At 39.5% G+C, this 17,648-nt stretch overlaps 1 protein-coding gene across 1 annotated transcript in view; it reads left to right on the top strand.

Moving 5' to 3' along the window:
* The window catches only part of CUBN (cubilin), a 299,579-nt gene that overhangs the window by 19,953 nt on the left and 261,978 nt on the right, over window positions 1–17,648 (top strand). Inside the window, exons 9-17 of the mRNA XM_036760230.1 lie at window positions 1,313–1,444; window positions 2,288–2,383; window positions 3,699–3,817; window positions 4,332–4,518; window positions 9,121–9,236; window positions 11,244–11,478; window positions 12,355–12,536; window positions 15,719–15,881; window positions 16,428–16,618. Coding sequence (XP_036616125.1) covers window positions 1,313–1,444; window positions 2,288–2,383; window positions 3,699–3,817; window positions 4,332–4,518; window positions 9,121–9,236; window positions 11,244–11,478; window positions 12,355–12,536; window positions 15,719–15,881; window positions 16,428–16,618 — 1,421 coding nt within the window. The remainder of the gene's footprint in view (window positions 1–1,312; window positions 1,445–2,287; window positions 2,384–3,698; window positions 3,818–4,331; window positions 4,519–9,120; window positions 9,237–11,243; window positions 11,479–12,354; window positions 12,537–15,718; window positions 15,882–16,427; window positions 16,619–17,648) is intronic.

Below are 17,648 nucleotides of genomic sequence, written 5' to 3'. Positions count from 1 at the left end.
TTAAGGTCTTTCCAGTAACAAAATTCCATGATTCTGCAATGTTTAGGGGAGCTAAAATAGACTTTTAAAATGACACTTGAGTACCACAATGCCTACATCAGCTAGATGAATATGTTTGAATACATAGAACACCAATAGGTCTTCAAATGTAGAATTTTCCTTTACCAAGTCTAATATTATCCTTTGAGGCTGGCTCTTTTACCTATGGGTTAGAAGACTGGGCCTATGTAAATTCTTCTTGAGAAAAATAATTCCTTATCCACCTCTGCTTTGGAAAAAAGGAAGTTTTTTCTCCTTGCTGTGCACATGCATCTGGTGTCAGCATGCACATACATGTACATGTGTGTACATACACACACAGAGTCACTCTCCAATGAATAGAGTGGTAGTCACTAACTTTATCTCTTCCCAGGGGTCCTTTACCACACATAGATGGGTAAGGAGAGAGAAGGGAGTGAAAGAGGGAGGGAAGGAGGGAAGGAGGGAAGGAGAGAGACAGAGACAGAGACAGAGAGAGCAAGAGCGAGAGCGAGAGCGAGAGAGAGAGAGAGAGAGAGAATGAGAGAGAAAATGATAGCAAATTTGTGATAATTATAAGTCCTGAGAGAAATAGAGAGGAATTTTCTCTCTAGTTAGTATACAGGGGGGAATCACACATATAAATCTCTGTAGCCTTCCTTGGAGGTTGTTTGTTCAATAGAGACTTGATCTCATCAATGTGGGTGCTCCCTGAATTTACACCTTCTGATCTTGTGAGATTCTGGTTCATAACCTCTCATAAAAATTCCACCAAGAATCACCCAGCATGTTGACAGCCTTCTTGTAGGTGTTGAGAATTCTGAGGACCCATTCTGTTCTCAGGCTCTCTACCTCCTAATTCTCGCTCTGGACACTTGACCAGCCATTTCCTCCTTTTCCAATCACATACTTCTTGGTGATAGCTTTTGTGCCTCTTCTTGAACATGTCACTGTCTGTACTATGCAGCAGCCTGTTTACACTCACAGTGTCCTTCACCCCCGGGTCATCTGTAGCCCCTCTTTGGAAGGTATATCACAAAAAAAGAGCATCAGAGAAAGTTCGAGTTAGGTAATGTTCAAAGAGACAGTAACATTTTGTTTTTGAAAGAAACATCTTTCATATCTCAACCAAATGAAGTACAACTTTAACTGCAAACAGCTTTGTGTTCATAACCTGAGTCACGCTTCTTAGGTGGCCTGACATCTCCAGATAGGACTTGTGGGCCATTGACTTTGAGAGCCAGAATGTCCAAGATGTAAGTATGCTTTCTAAACCCAATTTTCATTGTCACAGGCTGGAAAGGAAGTGGTTACAGCTGTGAAGATATCAATGAATGTGAGACTGACAATGGAGGGTGTTCTATGGCCCCCATGGTCCAGTGCATCAACACAGATGGATCCTATCAATGTGGCTCCTGTCCTCCAGGTGAAGTCCCAAACCCTCTGCTCCTCTCAGAGCAAAACAGATATCTAGAAAAAGAATCAAACTTACTAAAAAGGGAATTCATTTGTTGGTCCCCTTTAGAATACATCTCAGGAAACCAATATTATGGAATATTTTGAAGGTAGAAATAAATTTAACTTAATTTAATAGATGGATTCAGGCACATCTGTATTACCATAACTTATGGGAAGGTCATGCATAACCTGGTCTTGTGATGCTAATGGATATTGCTTTGTTCATGTGGTAAAATATCCATTTGCAATAATATAGCAATAAGGGATTTGAAAGACTGTACGTGAGATGTCAGACATAGGCTTATTTTTTCATATGTAATTAATCAAAATAGTATACTTTTATGATGATTTAGATGATAAACACATGGGTTGTCTTTCCTGAAAAAAGTCATAAACACATTGTTATTTTCTAAACACATAATATTATTCAACAGGATGGTCAGAGAGTGCTAAGTACTAGAATGAAAATGGTATCTTAATGCCATAAAAGGAGGATAGAGCTTTGGGTTTCTGAAATGCCTTGGAGCTAAGAACCTTGATGTTATCATTACACATGAAAAGGACTCTTTAAAATTAGAACTTGCCCCCAAATAGAAACAATCTAAGCATTTGTCTTCCTAATTCAATTATGAATTCCCTGTTGCTCTGGTTTTTACTGTTACTTTTGTTCTATGACTTTAAACATACTACACTTGGATGAAAGGAGAAATCTGATTGAACTACTTCATATTCTAGGGTTTTTTACTCTGGAATATTTATTACTTAGTCTTAAAACAATTTTAAAAAATAACTATATTCTTAATCTGATCAGGTTACCAAGGGAATGGAAAAGTGTGTACCCCAATAAATATCTGCATAGAGAATAATGGAGGCTGCCATCCGAATGCTTTATGTACCCCTGGTTCAGGTAATATCATATGTCCTCTTCTAGTGCTAGATTTTTAAATCATTGTCTTTATTACAACTGTGGTTTAGTGACAGATTATTTGAAATTACAGGCCCTTAGCCTGGAGCTTCTTAGCTTGGGCTTGCAGGAGGAATGATGTGGTAATCTCTATCCTTGGAAAATAAATGTAGAGTTATGCACCACTTATGGGCCATTCCACTTTAAGAACAACGTTGTTGATAGTGTAATAAACATTGGTAATTCCCACTGTGCTGCTTTTTTTTCTTTTTTGATGGATCTGTTTGATCATTAACTTCAGTGCTCTCTCAGCCAATGTACACCACATTCCCTTTCCATCCTTTCCATCACTGCAGACCACAATCCCTTCACATCTTCTCCACCCTCATAGCTTGTGTCCATATCTTTCTGTAATTCCTCCCAAGAGGATCTACCAAATGCTAGTGAGAGCCTTCGTCCTTCTTTTGTGGGCACTGTGTGGAGTTTAGGCTTTCAATCCATCTTCCCTCGCTCGTGTTACACAACTGGCTAATCTCCTTTTCTGGTCAGATTTGTCTTTGATGATTTTCGTCTAGGACACCTTTTTGCTTGCAAGTCATTAATAACAATATGTTTACAGCTTACTTTGAAGGGGACAATAAAGTAAGGAAACTAGTCATTCCATGCAGTAAATATGTAGCAACAGAGAGCCAATTAAGATGACAGAATTTAAAAAAAAAATCAAAAGATCATCACTGGTTTGTGTTAAAGCTCTATAAAAATAAATAAATCATCTGCCCTAAAATAAGTATATAAAGTTGGATGTGTAGTAGTTAGGCAATTTTTATAGATCGAATAATAAGTTATACTTCTTGTTCAATGTATAGAATCAGATGAAGAATTAGTCCTCATTTCTCCTTCCTCTCCTTTTTCTCTAGTTGCATAGTCCACAAAATCTGATAACTGTCTAGAAGCCAGGGTTAGATTTCCTTTTCAACAATTCCCCAATTGAGTTAGTCTTTTTTAGTCATTTGAACAGGCCAGACCACAGTACAGCCACAGCAATCTAAGAAATATGTGTGAGTGGAATTTGTTAAGCTTCTAAAGAGAAATATCTTCATGAGAATTAAGGGAAAAGAGCCTTGATGCAATTCAAATGAGTTCCAGAAAGACAGGTGCACTATGCTGAAATAGTCACTCAGTTCAACAAAATTTTAATTGATTCATTGGTATACTTTAGATCAAACAGCAAACTGGTTGAGTTGTCTAACACAGCCTAAGTAGCATTACACTGTCACTACTGAGGCCAACTTTACTTGTATGCTCGGCTTCTTCACAGGTTCTATACCCACTTGTGTCTGCCAGGAAGGATATACGGGGGATGGTTATGGACAGAATGGATGTTTCCCACTCAGCCAAATCTGCCAGAGTCACCCCTGTGTCAATGGATGGTGCATTGTAAGTATTTTCTCTCATTGCAGACAATGAAATATCTGCTACATGCAATTAATTTTTTACTATACTTCCAAACCAGATATTCTATTCTAAAGTACCAAGTATGTTTTAGAAATTTTCTTATAAACATTGAAACACTGCATAAGTGTCATGTTGTAATTATGGTTGTTACTACCACCTACTTTTACAACACAATTAAGAGATAAATGAGGATTTCAGTTCCCAGGAAAGAGTCAGAGTGTGGATTTTTTTTCTCTCACTAATTTATGAGACCGTTACAAAGATATTAGAGTGAACAATCTTTACCCTAACCCAGTTAAGCCTCCTTTTTATATTTAGCAATCGATCTTTAAGCTCATTAATGACAATTCACACTGTTGGGAGGTGCGTTTATCTTACTTCAGTACCTGCTTAAAACATTATCAGCTAACATCATCTCATTGGTTTACCTGATTTATTATTTAAATTCATTCAGATGTCCTGGACGCCTCTTGGCTCTTTTGTTTTTGTCCGATAGGAGACAGTTTCTAGCTACCATTGTGTATGTGATCCAGGCTGGGAAGGCACCAACTGCACAGAAAACATCGATGAGTGTTCAAGTGAACCCTGTTTTAATGGGGGCACCTGTACCGATGGCATCAATAGTTATACCTGTGAATGTACAAGTGCTTGGACTGGCTCCCAGTGTCAGACCCCCCAGCAAGGTAAAATTCAAATTCTGAACGCCAAATTAGATATTTTAGACATATACTTTTATATGGTAATTCTTTTATAAGCACTTCTACTAAACCTAGGGGCAGCTAGGTGGTACCGTGGTTAGAGTGCTGGGTCTGGAGTCAGGAAGACTCATCTTTTTGAGTTCAAACCTGGCCACAAACACTTACTAGCTGTGTGACCCTGGGCAAGTCACTTACCCTGTTTGCCTCAGTTTCCTCATCTGTAAAGTGAGCTGGAGAAGGAAATGGCAAACACCTCCAGTATCTCTGCCAAGAAAACCCTAAATGGGGTCATGAAGAGTTAGACATGACTGAAACAACTGAACAACCACCACCAAACCTAGAGTAGCAGCCATCATCCCTCAGGCAAATTCATTCTGGCCCCAGTGTTTTACCCCTCTGTTCCCTTGAGTGATGAAGCCCATAAAAAGGGAAAACACTTGTCCAGTTGCTTAAAAGATTTAAGTTTTGTTTTGCTGCATTGCTGTAGCGGGAATGAAGTTAGGATTTTATTTTATTTTATTTTATCTTGCTTGTGGTGGGGATGATTCTGTACCTGTTATTTTGTTGGCATGGACGATTGCTCCTTCCACTAATACAGGTCATCATCATCATCATCATCGTCACCATCCACGCTATTCATGTAGCACTTTCAGCTTTATAAAGCACTTTATAAATGTCAAGTTATTTCGTCCTCATAGCAACACTGGGAACTAGGTGCTGTTATTATCCCCATTTTACAGATGAAGAAGCTGAGTCAACTGGCGGTTAAGTGAGTTGTCCAGGGTTGCAGAGCTAAGTGAATGCCTGAGGAGAGATTTGGACTCAGGTTTTCCTGGCTCCAAGCCTCACACTTTCTCTACTTTGCCACCTAGCTGCCTAATCAGCAACTCATCAATAATGAATAGTCATAGGGAGTCGCCTGGGGTGGTGAGAAGTCAAGGAACTTGCTTATGGTTGCATAGCATGCATCAGAGCTCAACCTTCCTTTCTTCAAGACCGACCCTGGAACCTGAGGCTGCGAGGCCACATGTGGCCCTCTAGGTCCTAGTCTAGTGCGGCCTTTTGAATCCAAACTTCACAGAACAAATCCTTTTATTTGGGGATTTCTTCTTTGAAGTTTGGTTTCAGTCAAAGGGCTGCACTTGAGGACCTAGAGGGCTACATGTGGCCTCGAGGCCACAGGTTCCACACCCCTTCTCTACCCATTACGCTATGCTGCCCCTAAGGAGGAGATTAATAGCTTTAAAATAAAAATTGAGACTGTATTAGATAGAAAAGAATTCTTTTATGCCTGTATGTAAGCCAAAGTGACTTTTTTTAAACAAAAAAGCCAACGACCCATATGAGTATTTGCCATTCCCAAATATTTCTTCTCTGACAAACCAAGCCACATGTTGACCGTCTTTCATTATGTGGAAGATTTATAACATCTCAGAATTCCATTTTTGTCAAGTCACTCTATGACTCTAAGATATACAGTGGTTCTTCATTGCCTCTTGAATCTACCTGTTTTCAAGGACTTGGGTAATCTCTGCCCCTGCTCCCTATCCAACATGTAGCCTCCACCACGTACATATTGTATGTGTTCTACACACTGTGCTTTTAATGGTCAGCATGCTTTCACTCCTGCTGCTTTCCCTCACCAAACTTCCCTCCTTTAGTTCCTCTATCTACCCAAACTGATCCATCCTTCAGGAATTAGTTCAGGGATTGATAGACACCTCTTGCCATTTTCTCCTTTACTGTATCCTTTGATGAAGAGGTGGTCCTTCTCCTTGCCAAATCCAACCCCCTTTACGTGTACTTTGATCCCATCCTCTCCAGCAGATCGTCTCGCCATCCTGCTCTACCCCTTGTTCAGTACACATGATGCCCATCTCCTTTTTTCCATGTCTTTGACCTGACCATTCCCTCCAGTACTCTCCTAGTACCACTTGCTCTTGGAATCCCTGTTTTCTTCTAGTCCTGAGCCCAGCTTCTGCCTTCTGCATGAACCTTTTCTCATCTCCCCAGTTGCTAGTGCACCCTTTCCCCCAAACTACCTTGTATTCACTTTATTTATGTCAAGTATATATAAGTATACTTCTATATGGACATGCTAACTCCCTCCTTTGATCCTTGAGGGATCAAACTATTTCCCTTGGCTTTCCATCTGTAGCACTTAGCACCATTCCTAGTGCATAGTAATAGGCATAAGTAATAACTCACATTTAACTAAATGAGCATTTTAAGGTTTACAAAATGCTTTCCTCACAGCTCCCCTGTAAGTTGTGTTCAGCTTATAGATGAAGCTGTGGCCCAGATGTGCTAAGTGACTTGCCTATGATGGAACAGCTGTTGAACATTATAGTTACCATGCGAACCCATATCCCTCCTGACACAAAGTCTGATACTCTCCCCACTATGCCATGCTTCCTCCATTGAAATAAATCAATAGTTTGAATGATTTAATGAGTATTTATTTGAGCAGCTATTATGTGCATGGTACTACTAGGTGTCACGAGGAAATGCCTAACACAGAATACACCTACAAAAGGACTTTTCAGTCTAATTGAGTAAATGACAAATGCAAATAAAGCAATGGATAATACAAGCCAGTATGTAATGAGGTGCCAAGTTGTGTGGTGAATTCTGTAAGGGGGGTAGAAGTTCTGAGCACAGCAAGGTCAAAGAATGACAAGAAGGCTTTATTGAGGAGGTAAGACTTAGGCTGGGCCTTGAAGGATGAGAAGGTTGAGGACAGGTGGAAGACAGAGGGGAGACAGTTCCAGGCCAGGGGAACGACAGAACCAAGTTCAGATTCTGAACTTGAGAGGGAGGGAAATATTTTACTTGTGAGACAATAAAGAGAGGGGACAAACCAGTGCATAGGGAACATGCTGAGGAGTCCTGGCATTTAAAGTTGGAGTTACCCAGATTAAGGGCGCCTTGAAAGCTAGACAGACAGTTTTAGACTTGGTGTTATATTGCTTTTATTCAGCCCCACTCAGCCTAGCATTTATTTCTTCTCTTAATTATTTCACATGTGCTAATTTTGTCCACCTAACTAGACTGTAAGTTCCTTAAGGAGAGGGACCATTTCACCTATTTGTCCTGCATTCTCCAAGGTTTCTATCATAATGGAAAAAGGTCAATAAATAATTGTTAATTTGTTGGTTGATTGTATTAAAAATTGGTCAGTAATGACACAGGATGAGAATCTGAACCAAGACCATTTCAATAACATGATGATATGCACAATGTCTCCATGAAATCACTGTGCCTGAATCTGAATGTCCTAATCATAAGGACATGACTTGATTCTCTTCCTGTAAACCACTGAGGATAGGGCTGCTTAAATTTTAGAAAAGGAGACTCAGAGGGGACATGAGAACGTCTTCAAATTATTTGAAGGGCCATTAGTGGACAAGGAAACAGACTTTGTCTGCTTGACCACAGCAGGAGAATTAGGACCAGTGGGAGAAAGTCATAAAGAGCAAAATGTAATTTTGATGCAAAGAAAAGCTTCCTGCCAGAGCTATCCAGAAGTGAAATGGGCTGTCCTGGCAGGTAGATAACCACTTGTTGAGTGTGTTAGAGAACTGTTTTTTATTTCAAATAGGCATGAGATTGGCTAGCTTCTGAGGTCACTTTGCAATCTGAGATTCTGGTCCCACTAAGGAAACTTGCAAGAAGGAAGAGCCTAGGAGTCCCCCTCTTCATGTGTCAATGACACTGAATGCTTTCCAAATTAAAGGAAGAGAATGAGCATTCTTGGTTTGACAGAAAGGGAAGTTGTTTCCAAAGAAATAATAGAAAGGATAGAGGCTCGCAAGATCAGCCAAGAGGGTATAGAATGAGGGAAAGAAAGGTGGGGTAGCAGAGGCTATAACTTCCCACTTCACTAGGCTGCCCTAAGAGGCAGGTACCCCTTTGGGGACAGAAACACACTGGGAGGAAGGGTACCAAGCTTAAGGTACAGTAACAACTGGTTAGGCACCAGGGGCAGCTGTTTTCAATCATTTCCCAGAATTACTGATTAGGAGCCTGGGAGTAAAACCCCATGCTGGTGATCACTAGAAGCCCAATTAGGTCCAGGGGAGGCAGAGTAATTTATGCTAGGCCACATCAGTGACTTATAACTCAAGTAAACAGGAACAGATTCCTGGATCTAGGGACAGTACAGCAGAAGTAGTAAGAAGTCTTGGTCTGTCTTCTCAATCTTGTGTCTGAATTTTAACTCCTTAAATTTCTTCTGTGAGGTTCAGAGCCTAGAGTTTGGTCCTATGTGTTTATGGGGCTGAGGGAGGGTAATAGGAATTGTGGGGCTGTGGGGTTATTCTGTCTTATCTGTATATAACTTGTGGGAATGAACAAGCTGTGAACCCAACTTTCTGAGGTCACAGAGAGAATCCATCTGTGCTTCAAAATGGTATCCTAGTTCTACTAAGAAGCACTGGCTACAAACAGGTTAGGCTGAGCCATTTTGTACAGTCATCATAAAAGGCAGTGTTACTTGGGAAGAAATTCTATAGCATTTTCTCTTTGGGATTCTGTTTAAAAGTATATTCTTTTGTGTGTGTGTGTGTGTGTGTTTTTCCTTTTCAGTTTGTGGAGGTTCACTTTCTGGGCTTAGTGGGTCCTTCAGCTACCCCAATTCAGAGATCATTGGTCATAATGACAATATTAATTGCTTCTGGGTCATCCGAACAGAAGAAAGAAAGGTAAGTGCTGGGGTTGGCTAGCCATGGCAGCATCTTGTGTTGGAAAAATCTACCCCAGTCTGAGGAACCCAAGAAAATATGATGAGTGTAATCTCTAGTCTATAATCACATACAGTCCATAATTTCATAAATGAATATCACTGTAGTTGCTAGGTGAATGAAATTTGACTTCAACTATTCTGCAAAAATGACCAAGGGAAAGCTGCCAGACATACTTCTGACCAACCCCTGGGTCTAAGGTTCTCATTAACTCAAAGATCTAATATTTACAATTTCCTGAAACATACATTATTATTTCTAGACCACTCCTCCAATTCAGAAATAAGTACCAGGTCTGAAAATAGAAAGTTACATACCAGATCTTTTATCCCATGCTAGCATGCTTAATTTCTGCCCCTTAATTTAATGCTATGAGTACCATTTAAAATTGTTGATTAATGATTATAATAACAGCAACATTAATATAGTGCTTTGAGGTTTGCAAAGCACTTTACATATATTATCTCATTTGATCCTCCCAACAAGCCTGAGAGGTGAGTTTAATGATGAATAATGAATCTTTATTCTTGTTTTCCTTCAGGAAAGGCCCCTTTAGGTACTTTAAAACCCAAATAGGCAAAATCATGAGAAAATGCTTTGTTTTCAGATAGTAGATATACTGTTGTTTCCTTCCCTTTAGCCTCTATTGATTTAGATTCTTAATCATTTTTTATCTATTCTGTTCTGTAATACTGAGAACATTTAATTTCTCTGTGTAAAAGGAATTTCTTATTTGGACATTGCCTTAATTTTATAGCCTTCATGTTGCAAGGAAGCTAATGAATAGAAGTTTTTCTTTATCACTAGGTTTGTTGTGAGATATATCATTTAGACCAGAATGTAGGGAGGAGTATAAATTCATTGGGATGGAACCAGTCCAATTTATTTCATTTAGATATGGCATAGAAAATATGCCTGAGTGGGGAGAGAAAGACCATAATGTTAGTTAATTTTAAAACTCTAACAAAGCCCAGGCACAAAACTTTAAAAAATGATTTCTCAACCATCCTATCTTTAAAATGATGAATATTTTACTGTATAATTTCATGATTCCAAGTCATGATTATAGAGGAGGGAATTTCATAGGTCTGTTGGTTTGTGTGAAATAAAACATTACATTTTCTCATCTCACTTGCTCCAGAGTTTAACATTAGAATATATTCTCTACATTCAATTCACACTTGCATGTACTTTATTCCTCATATTATCTTTTTCCTTTTCTTTTGCCCTTGATATCATCCTTCCCTTAATTATCCAACCCCTAAAGATTTTCAAAGGAAGTTATACAAATGTTAGGGCTAATGTCTAAACTCTGGGGAATGCTGATAGTAGCCAGCTAATCTTAAAATAAACCATATAAATCTGGCTAATGTTAAATCTTACAAAGAATAAATATAATTTCAGCAATTTGAAATCTATTTGTTAAGTTTGTATGATGTATTGTTGATCACTGTGCAAAGTTCAGGGTAAGACACAAAGTTGAGACATATAATCTCTTCCGTGATTCTAACAGAGGATTTAAAACATATTCAGATAACTAAAATACAAACTAGACATAATAAGTGCATTAGTGGGGGTGGGAGGGGAAAGCACAGTATTTTGTGAAATCTGAGGTGGCAAGAGTTCCTTGAAGGTAGAGGAGGGCGTTGCTTTGGTGCCAGCCATAAATTTACCTAGTTTAGAAATATTAATTTTACATAGCAATTATTATTATTGCTTGACTTTAATGGTGACTAGTTAGGGAACTTTAACTAGACTTCTTTGGTCGTGTTAGTATTTGTGAGTTGATTGTAACTTTAGCTGGAGTTTGTGGCTACTTTTTGTCAGAAAAATTTAACAGCTATCAGAATATTCATTAATAAGGATTAGTAGTGCTGGAATAAAAATTCTACCTCAGAGATTACTGAAATATTTTGGAGTTAACCTGAAAAGACAAAAATAGTAAGTTTTGGCTTTTTTCCTTTATAGGTCCTGCATGTAACTTTCCCGGTTTTCCAGCTAGAGTCAAGTGACAGGTGTCGTTATCAGTTTCTTCAGATTCATGATGGAGATTCTTCAGGAGCATATCCACTTGGAAAATATTGTGGCTCCAATCACCCTCCTGAACTATACAGCAGTAATAATGCTCTGTATTTTTATTTCCACTCTGACCAATCAGTGAATGAAAGTGTCTTCACAGTTAGATGGGAAACTCAGCAACCTGGTATGTAATAATGGATAGCAAAAGATCAAATAAAAATTTAAAAATCTAAAAGATCACCTCTGTTAACCAAAATAAGAGTGCAAATTGTGGAAGATATTTTCAGATGAAAACATCTTCTTCCCCTTAGCACGGACTCTTTTAAAAACCTGAAGTTTGCTTTCGTTCCAGTTGACTATAAACTCTTTAAATTCAGAGACTCATGTTTGCTTTTCTATCCCCACTGCACAGCCCCACACTTTACCCATAAAAGGCCCATACTAAATGTTTGTTGAGTTGAATTGATGTTTAAGGGAAACAGGGCTAGAATTAAAATGAAGGCTTCCTAGAGCAAGGTTTTTCAGGGCACTATAGTGCTCCGTTTAAGATTGAAACATGTAGCATCCTATAATTGAAGGCAGCCAGTGCAGTAAGGTGGCACAGTGGATAGAGTTCTGGGCCTATAGTCAGGAAAGACTCATCTTCCTGAATTCAAATCTGGCCTCAAACACTTCCTAGCTGTGTGACCCTGGGCAAGTCACTTAACCCTGTTTGCCTCAGTTCCTCACCTGTATAAGGAGAAGGAAATGGCAAATCACTCTAGTACCTCTGTCAAGTAAACCCCAAAAGGGGTCACAAAGAGTCAGACAGGCCTGAAAAACGGCTGAACAACAACAACAACAAAACCATTTATTCCATAAGTGTTATTAATTCACTTGGACTTGACTATGAGTATTCCAGATATACTTTATGTCCAGACTTTAAGAAAATTAGAAGACTTATTTGATGAATGCTCTTCTAAAACAAAGACAACTTCTCTAACGTTGGAGGTCCCATTAATCTACACAAATTAAAGTTTCAGTATAAATGCTAAGTGATTTTTCTCCCTCTTCCTTTTAGAATGTGGCGGTTTATTGACTGGTACTTATGGCTCCGTAAGCTCTCCTGGATACCCTGGGAATTATCCTCCTAGCAGAGACTGCGTCTGGATCGTTACAACCACTCCTGGCCTGGTCCTAACATTTGCTTTTGGGACCCTCAGTTTAGAACATCACGTTAATTCCAGTGAAGACTATCTTGAAGTAAGTCATCATTTTAAATCTTAAAACACTATGTTGATCGTGTTCACAGAATTTTGATTTTAATTATGCCAGTGATAAGTACTGGCAATTTACTGGCAGTCTCACCAACCTTAATTACTCATAGCCATGTGTATTTCAACAACCCATTTTGTCATTCTCTAGGCCTTACCTAATTCTCTTTCTTACTCTGATATCTTATTACTTGAGCTGGTTATGGATCAGCTGATGAGAGATTTTGAATCCAAGTTGAATTTTACTCCCTAAATCTTTACTGGGAAATCCAGTGTCCTAATCAAGGAGTAACAGCAACTGCCCTAAGCTAAAGATGCCATTTTAAAAATAACCCCAGGCCCCGGTCTTCTGTCATAATTCGGGCCAAAAATTTAAGTCACATAGAATGGTTGAAACCACACTTTAACATTCTGACCTTGGCAGAATGAAGATCACTTATTATTAATGATAAGATGTCCACTTAATGAAGTGCCATACAAATGGAATCATACAATTCTATTATAGATTCTTTTTGAGGAGAGAAAAATAGGCCTTCCTAACAACTTACCATAAAGGAGTAATTCAGAAATAAGGAGAATAGAGGCTATTATACTATTATGCCAGATGTTTATAGGTTCACAAAAATGTTCTGAATTTGTATGTTTTGTCCCAAATGTGTCTTTGTTAAGACTAAGTTCCATTTTGTCTCTTTTCTGTTTTCTCTATTGTTATAATTCCAGTGATAATTTCCACACATAAATATGCACAGATACTTTTCCTAGACCATTAGGGGAGAATAGTATAGAATTATTCATAAAGGATGGAATGATAAAGACTTCAAATAGCACTCTGGACACATTAAAACCATTAGTAAAGTAGAAGTCAGAGTAACCTTGGGGGAGAGCTGGCATGTCTACCTCGTTGTGGAAAAAATGGAGTATATAAGCTCTTTAAATTGAAATACTATGAAGGAATTTTCCAGAACTGCATCCTTAAAAAAAATCTTATCAAACCCACAATAAAAAAATGCTTGAGCATTCCTATACATCCCTGAGAATAATTATGAGCTGAAAGCTTCAATCATTGAGACGAAGAGTACAGAGAAAGCTAGAAATGTGATTGTCACTTCTCACTGAGTAGTAACCCCTCACAGCATCATCTGGATGTGTGGTAGAGATCTGCTGTCCAGGGTAAAAGGTAATTGGAATGAAAGAAGGATGAAAATGATTTCATTGGTTAGTTCTGTCCCTATTCATGCCATCCCTCCCACTCACCTTAATGAGACCAGCCTTATTTATACAACAGGATCCTAAATAGTCCTAAAGAGTTAAACAACTTATAATGAGCAAAGGGCTTTCTAAGGCAAAATCTACAAAAAAGTTTCTACTTAACTGATACAAAAATTGTCCTATTTTTTCCTGTCAGACTTCATCAGTCTGGCAACTCTGGTTCACTTCATGTTTCTCTGAGTGCCCAGACCAAGTTGGGAAGTCATTGGTATTACTGCTATCACGTCTTCTAGTTTCTTTGCATGTGTTTGATATCCTGATGGTTTCTTCTAGCCCTTAGAGTTTACCATATTCAAGACACATGGCATCTTTAAAAAAAAAATAAACAAAACAATGTTTAGGAAACAGGGCCACTGTAAGGAGGAACAGAAACAGCATTGGTAAAATCAGGATAAAATAGTCTCCAGGACATAAAACTTACTTGGAAAGGTGAAATATGATACCTAAGTCACCTGATTGTGGGATCATATGGATTGGAAGCTGGAAGGAGAGGACTTAGTGGCAACCGTTTTATTGATGAAGGATCTGAGGCCTAGAGAGGATCACTGACTTGTCCACACTTTGACCCAGTGATGTTGGTCTCCTTGCTGGTCTGTGGATAAGACTCTCCATCTGTCTTGGCTCCAGGCATTTTTGCTGGCTGTCCCTATGCCTAGAATCCTCTGCCTCCTCATCTCTACCTATTGGCTTCCCTAACTTCCTGTGAGCCCCAAGTAAAATACCATCTTCTATAGGAAGTCTTTTCCCAACCCCTCTTAATTCCACTACCTTTCCTCTTTTAATTATTTCCTATTTAGTCTGCACATAGCTTGTTCACACATTTGTTAGCTCGTTGTTTCCTTCCATTAGATTGTGAGCCCCTTAAGGGCAGGGACTGTCTTTTGCCTCTTTTTGTGTCCTTAGTGTGTCTAGCACACGGGCTGATCCAGGTAGTAAGTGTCAGAAGCAGGATTTGAACCCGTGTCCTCTGGCTCCATCTGTCTTTGTGCCCAGCTCATAGATATTAAACAATGAATGAAAAGGCGTTTATTACTGGGCTTCCTATTGTGCTAATCCCTGAAGATACAAGTACAAAAGCCAGAAAGCCTTGACTGCCGGGAGCTGACAGTCTAATAAAGGGAGTTACAATGTATATAGGGGAGTGGTAGCCAAGGAAGGGTGTTTTGGTCTGGGAGTGCATAGTCAACAATCTAATGGTGCTGATTCGATGACAGTTTTAGAGGAAGAAGTGGAAGGCTACGTGGGCAGGGTTGGTGCAGGGGTGGGGATATGCCCTGCCTGGCATGGTCTACAGACTTCTGGTGTGGAGGGTGGAGATGCAGAAGCAGCAGTTAAAGGGCAGCCTTACCAACACCAGCCAGAATATTCTAGGTAATATTAAAAAATCTCCTGGAGCTATTATTTTAAAAGTATGAGTGGTCCCGAAGGTTACTTCCTTAGCCAAAAGAGTGATGCTGTAGTAATAAGGAGTCATTGATTTTACTGCCCAGGAAATTGTTCCCTGAAGCAGCCTCTGAGCTTAAATGACTTGGCTTGGTTGGGCTTGTTTGTCTTGCCTAGGAATGTTTGCTGCCAACCCTACCTCTGGTCTGCATAAATGAGTCCCTAGGAAGGATCCCATCTGGAGCAGTGAATGTGCCATGCTGTGTATTTTGAAAGGGAGAGAGGTGACCCATTCATACTGAGCAATTTTATATTGTATATTTACTTGCATATACATGTGTGGTTTCCTGATAGAATAGAAGCTCCTTGAGGACAAAGACTGTGGTCTTCATATCTTCCATTCACAGCACAGTGCCTGGCACATCACACTGGCACTTAATCAATGCTTGCTGGTTGATGATTGATTTAAAAAAAAATCTAGCCATTCTGCAGGCTCTCATTTCTTTTTATTTTGTTTAGATTCGAGATGGTCCTCTGAATCATGATCCTGTGCTTGGGAAATTCTATGGCACCTTGTTGGCACCGCCTTTGGACACCACTGGTCCCTTTGCCAGGATTCATTTTCACTCGGATTCCTTAGGGAGTGATAAAGGCTTCCATATCACCTACGTCACTTCACTTGGTAAGCAATCTGCTTATCCCGAGTTCAATATGAAATCGAGGGTGCAAGGGGCCATCTGCAAGGATTATTTTGTGTTGAAGTTAGATGATGATTTACTAAAAAATAAGAGTTGTCTGTAAAGTGCCTTTTTTCATGATTACTTTTATAAAAGTCGTAAATATTTTCCAACAGTGTTTCAATTGCCCCAGACCTCATGGTTACTGTTTACCAGACAGAGCCAGAGGGTGTGCTAAGAGATATAAAAGGAACAACAAATTTATGGTTCTCGTGTGAACCAGGTCTCATGGCAATAAGTCTCTGTTGAACTGGAATAGAAATATCAAGCAGAGCCCTCATTCTCTTATTCATCTGTCCTATCACCATACATACTTAATAAGTCAATAAGTCAAGTCAAACCGGAAAATGTCTGTTTGAAGGCACGACCTTCAGAAAGAGGATGATTATATGTATGTACACCTAAGTTAACAGATGTACAGGGGTACTCCTACTGTGAACCAGGCAGTTCATTGGATTTTGCATAAACAATTTTTTTTTATTTGATCTCAGTGGATCCTGATTGTGGAGGAAATTACACAACTGCTGAAGGAGCCATTATCTCTCCTGGTTGGCCCAGTCCTTACATTCACAACAGACAGTGCATCTATATCATTACCCAGCCTCCTGGTGAAAAGATCCATCTCAACTTTACCCAAGTGGAATTAGAAGACCAGAGCCACTGCCTACAAAGCTTCATTGAGGTGAATTTCCAAAGTTGATCCTATACGCACCCTTATCATAGTGTTGATATGTCTGGAGACACAATGGAGTCTTCCCGAGATAGTTTATTTACTTAAAGTAACTATCCTCTGGGTTCAAAAGCCAAAGGAGATAAGGAGAAAAGAGATAAAGGTTAGAAACTCTAGGTGAAGATGGCAAGAAAAATATGATAATGATGAACCTCAGCCTATTGAACCAAATGAACCCTGAAGGGAAGGCATACTAAGAAATGGGGGAGAATGTTGGGAGCAAGACATGGCCATTGAGATTATCTCCTGGAAGATCATAAAGTTCATTTTACAGATGAGGATCTGAGTCCCTGCAGAGGTTAAATGACTCTCTGCCTTCCTCTCGTTCGTTTTTTCTTTTTGCAAGCACATGTTCTCATGCAGCAGATTCATCAGGGTCAAAGGCTCTGTAGGGTTTCTAGCACTTTCTGAACTGGAAAGAGCCCAGGGGATCATTTAATCCAGCCCAGTCATTTTATAGATGAGGAAGGGGAAACTCAGAGGTGATCACGTGGCTGCTTAGTGACAGAGGCCAAATAAAGCAGGGGTAAAAACGGGCCTTTTGGTAGCATTTTAAAGTTTGCAAAGTGCTTTAGATAATCTCATTTGAGCCTCACAGCAACCCTTGGAAGTGGTCATGGCAGGTGGCATTATCTCCATTTTGATAGGTAAGGAAACCGAGGTTCCCAAACATTAGCTTGAACAGCTAAGGTCAGAGGTGGAATGTGAGCCCAGGTCCTCCTGATAACCTGCTCCCCACCCTGATCCATGTGCTCTTCTGTCCCCCTCCTGCACTATATGGCCTCCCTCCATTTCCAGACCTGGGATTATAGCGTGCTAGAGCACAAAGGCACCTGGGAGATCTTTCATTCACCCAGGTCACTTGTAGAAGAAGAGACTCAGATTCAGAGTTAACTGGATTTTTCCTTTTTGTCATTTGTATGTATTTAAAACCACTGTAGTGGTGGTTTCCATTTGAAGAGTCATTGATTTTGATCAAAAT

This window comes from Trichosurus vulpecula, chromosome 5 (genome assembly GCF_011100635.1).
Source record: "Trichosurus vulpecula isolate mTriVul1 chromosome 5, mTriVul1.pri, whole genome shotgun sequence".
In the NCBI taxonomy this organism is placed as follows: domain Eukaryota; kingdom Metazoa; phylum Chordata; class Mammalia; order Diprotodontia; family Phalangeridae; genus Trichosurus; species Trichosurus vulpecula.
Note: the sequence above shows the minus strand (reverse complement) of the source record. Positions and strands in the feature narration are given on the sequence as shown.